Source organism: Gadus morhua, chromosome 21, assembly GCF_902167405.1.
Source record: "Gadus morhua chromosome 21, gadMor3.0, whole genome shotgun sequence".
Classification (NCBI taxonomy): domain Eukaryota; kingdom Metazoa; phylum Chordata; class Actinopteri; order Gadiformes; family Gadidae; genus Gadus; species Gadus morhua.
The window spans coordinates 18,975,581-18,978,080 of record NC_044068.1 but is presented as its reverse complement, the minus strand read 5'-3'; the positions used below and the strand labels follow the sequence as shown (position 1 = coordinate 18,978,080).

The following is a 2,500-nucleotide window of genomic DNA, read 5'->3' as shown; positions in this document are numbered from 1 at the left end:
CTCCCTGTGTAAAGCCAGCTCATTTCGAGGCTGGCGTCTCAGTCCCCCTCAACAAACGAAAAAACAAAACCTAACAACAACAAAAACCGGAAAATGAAATATAAAAAGAATGAAATCTAAAAAAGCAGAGGGAGGGAAGACAGTGAGAGATGTAAACCACCACCCTCCCCTCTCTGTTTCTCTCTCTCGTTTACTCTTCTTCCCCCACGTTTCACTCTATTCTCAAATGTCATTCTCTTTCCTCGATGTGGATTATTGGTACAAAGTAAACCCTCAACATTCTTAACGTCAACAAATGTGCAAAAAAGTGGCGGCAGTGAATGTCCATGTGCCCCCTTCCCCCCTCCCCCACCCGCACACCTCCACTATGACCCATCCCCCCTCCCCTCACCACCACCATCAACCCCCTCGGCCCCCCACCCCCTCCCCATCAACCCTGTCCTACCCTCTGTGTTTTCAGTCGCTTGGGTGTGTGCGTGCCAGTGTGTGTGCGTCTGTTTGTGTGTGTGTGTGTAGCATCTAGCCTCTTCATTGGAGGTCTGTGATTGTGTGCGCAGGTACAGGTGCAACAGGGGGCGGGGTTTGGGTGGGGGGGTGGGGTAATGTGGGTGGCAGGCCCTATATGTGCATACAGGCTTGAGCGTGAGTCTGTGTGTTGGTGTGTGTTTGTACGCAAGTGTGCAACGAGACATTGTCTTTCAAAGGTTACGGAAGATCAACATTTGTCTGTGTGTGTATGTGTGGAGTGGGTGGTGGTGGTGGTGGTGCTGGTGGTGCTGGTGGTGGTGGTGGTGGTGGTGGTGAGGGTCATTGTCCATGCTCTGTGTGTCGGGCAGGGCTATTGTCTCTGCGGCGGAAGCGTCTGGGATACATATGTATGTTTGTGTGTGTGTGTGTTAGCGAGTTAGCCTGCCGGCGCGGCGGCTAGCGTGTCCTGGCCTGCTCCAGCCGCCGGGCTAGCTGCTGCCGGCGCGCCTGCAGCTTGTCGCGCTCCTGCCGCAGCCGGGCCTCCTCGTCCTCCAGCGAGCACACGTACTCGGTGGCCTTCTTCAGGATCAGCACCTTGGCCGCCTTCTCGTTGTGCGCCAGCTCGGGCACGTGGTCGCGCAGCGCCAGGAAGCTGGAGCGCAGGTCGTTGCGGCGCTGGCGCTCCAGGATGTTGTGGTTGCGCCGGCGCTCGCTGTCCTCTGAGTCCGAGCCGCAGCCCCCGCCATGCGGGCTGCTGTCGCCGCCGCTGCCGCTACCGCCGCCGCCGCTCCGTTTGGAGCGGGCGGGGCCGCAGGATGCCGAGGAGGAGGAGGAGGAGGACCAGGAGGAGGAGGAGGATATCGTCCTGGCGACAGTGCGGGGCGGGCCGCCGTCGGAGGTCTGCTTCTGCTTCTTTGAGGGCGGGCAGGGGTCGTCATCGGAGGCGTACGGCGAGGGCGCCGCGTAGTTGTGCTGCTGCTGGTGCACCGAGCTGCGCTTCAGGATCAGCTGCTCCTGGGGGGCGTGGCCCGACGACCACCCGTTGCAGCCGGCGGCGGAGCCTGAGCCGGACGCGGAACCGCCCGCCTTGTGACGCACCGAGATGGTGGCGCTGCCCGTTGCCATGGGAGACCCTTTGCTGCCGCTCAGGGAGGAGTGGCAGCGCCGCTTCTCCACGGTGACCACGTCGATCTCCTCCTCGTCCTCGTCTTCGTCGTCTTCGTCGTCCTCATCCTCGTCATCTTCGTCATCGTCATCATCATCGTCATCATCGTCTTCTGGAAGAGAGAAGGGAGGGAAGGTTAATGATCAGTTCCTTGATTCACAAACGTGAGGCAATCGTCGGACACAGCGTCTATTTGTATTATGGCGGTTTGTGTGCGACTGTGGGGGAAAGGCAGGCATGGGTACAAATGTGTGTGTGTGTGTGTGTGTGTGTGTGTGTGTGTGTGTGTGTGTGTGTGTGTGTGTGTGTGTGTGTGTGTGTGTGTGTGTGTGTGTGTATGTGTGTGTGTGTGTGTGTGTTTCGGTGTGTGTGTGTGTGTGTGTGTGTGTTTAAGGTTGGGGAGCTGGCAGGGTGAGAGAGAGAGAGCGAGAGAGAGACTTTGACGAGTACAGAGGTGAGAGCATTGCTCAACGGCGTTTTTCTTTAATGCTTAACGTCAGTCAGTCCTGCCTCGCTCCACTCTGCAGGCGTTGACAAGTTCAGCCGCTCTCTCCCTCTCTCTCTCTCTCTCTTCCGACCAGACAGGTTGGATTTCTGCCTGTCAGGTATTCGGTGCTTCCCCCCGCGGCGGTGGGATGGGGCAACGCCGTGTGATCGGCCTGCTCGCTGATCAGGCCCGTTTCACCTGCAGCAGCAACGTGCGCTAGCAGCTGGAACATTATGTTGTCACTCCAGCTGAACTCGGCCAGGGAGTGCATGCCGGCTTTTGTCTATCTGCCTACTGTGTGGCGTTTCACAGTTTACAGTTACCCACTTCAGACACCCTCGTTCCGCCCTGGGGTGCTGTCTTGAGACAAACATCCACCC

At 58.3% G+C, this 2,500-nt stretch overlaps 1 protein-coding gene across 2 annotated transcripts in view; it reads right to left on the bottom strand.

Moving 5' to 3' along the window:
• Positions 1–399: 399 nt before the first annotated feature.
• Positions 400–2,500, bottom strand: part of mycn (MYCN proto-oncogene, bHLH transcription factor) — a 5,236-nt gene continuing 3,135 nt past the window's right edge. Inside the window, exon 3 of one of the 2 annotated variants that reach the window (XM_030345866.1) lies at positions 400–1,742. In XM_030345866.1, coding sequence (XP_030201726.1) covers positions 925–1,742 — 818 coding nt within the window. In that variant the 3' untranslated portion in view covers positions 400–924. Of the gene's footprint in view, positions 1,746–2,500 lie in introns of both variants that reach the window. The other variant, XM_030345865.1, reaches the window with a different exon arrangement.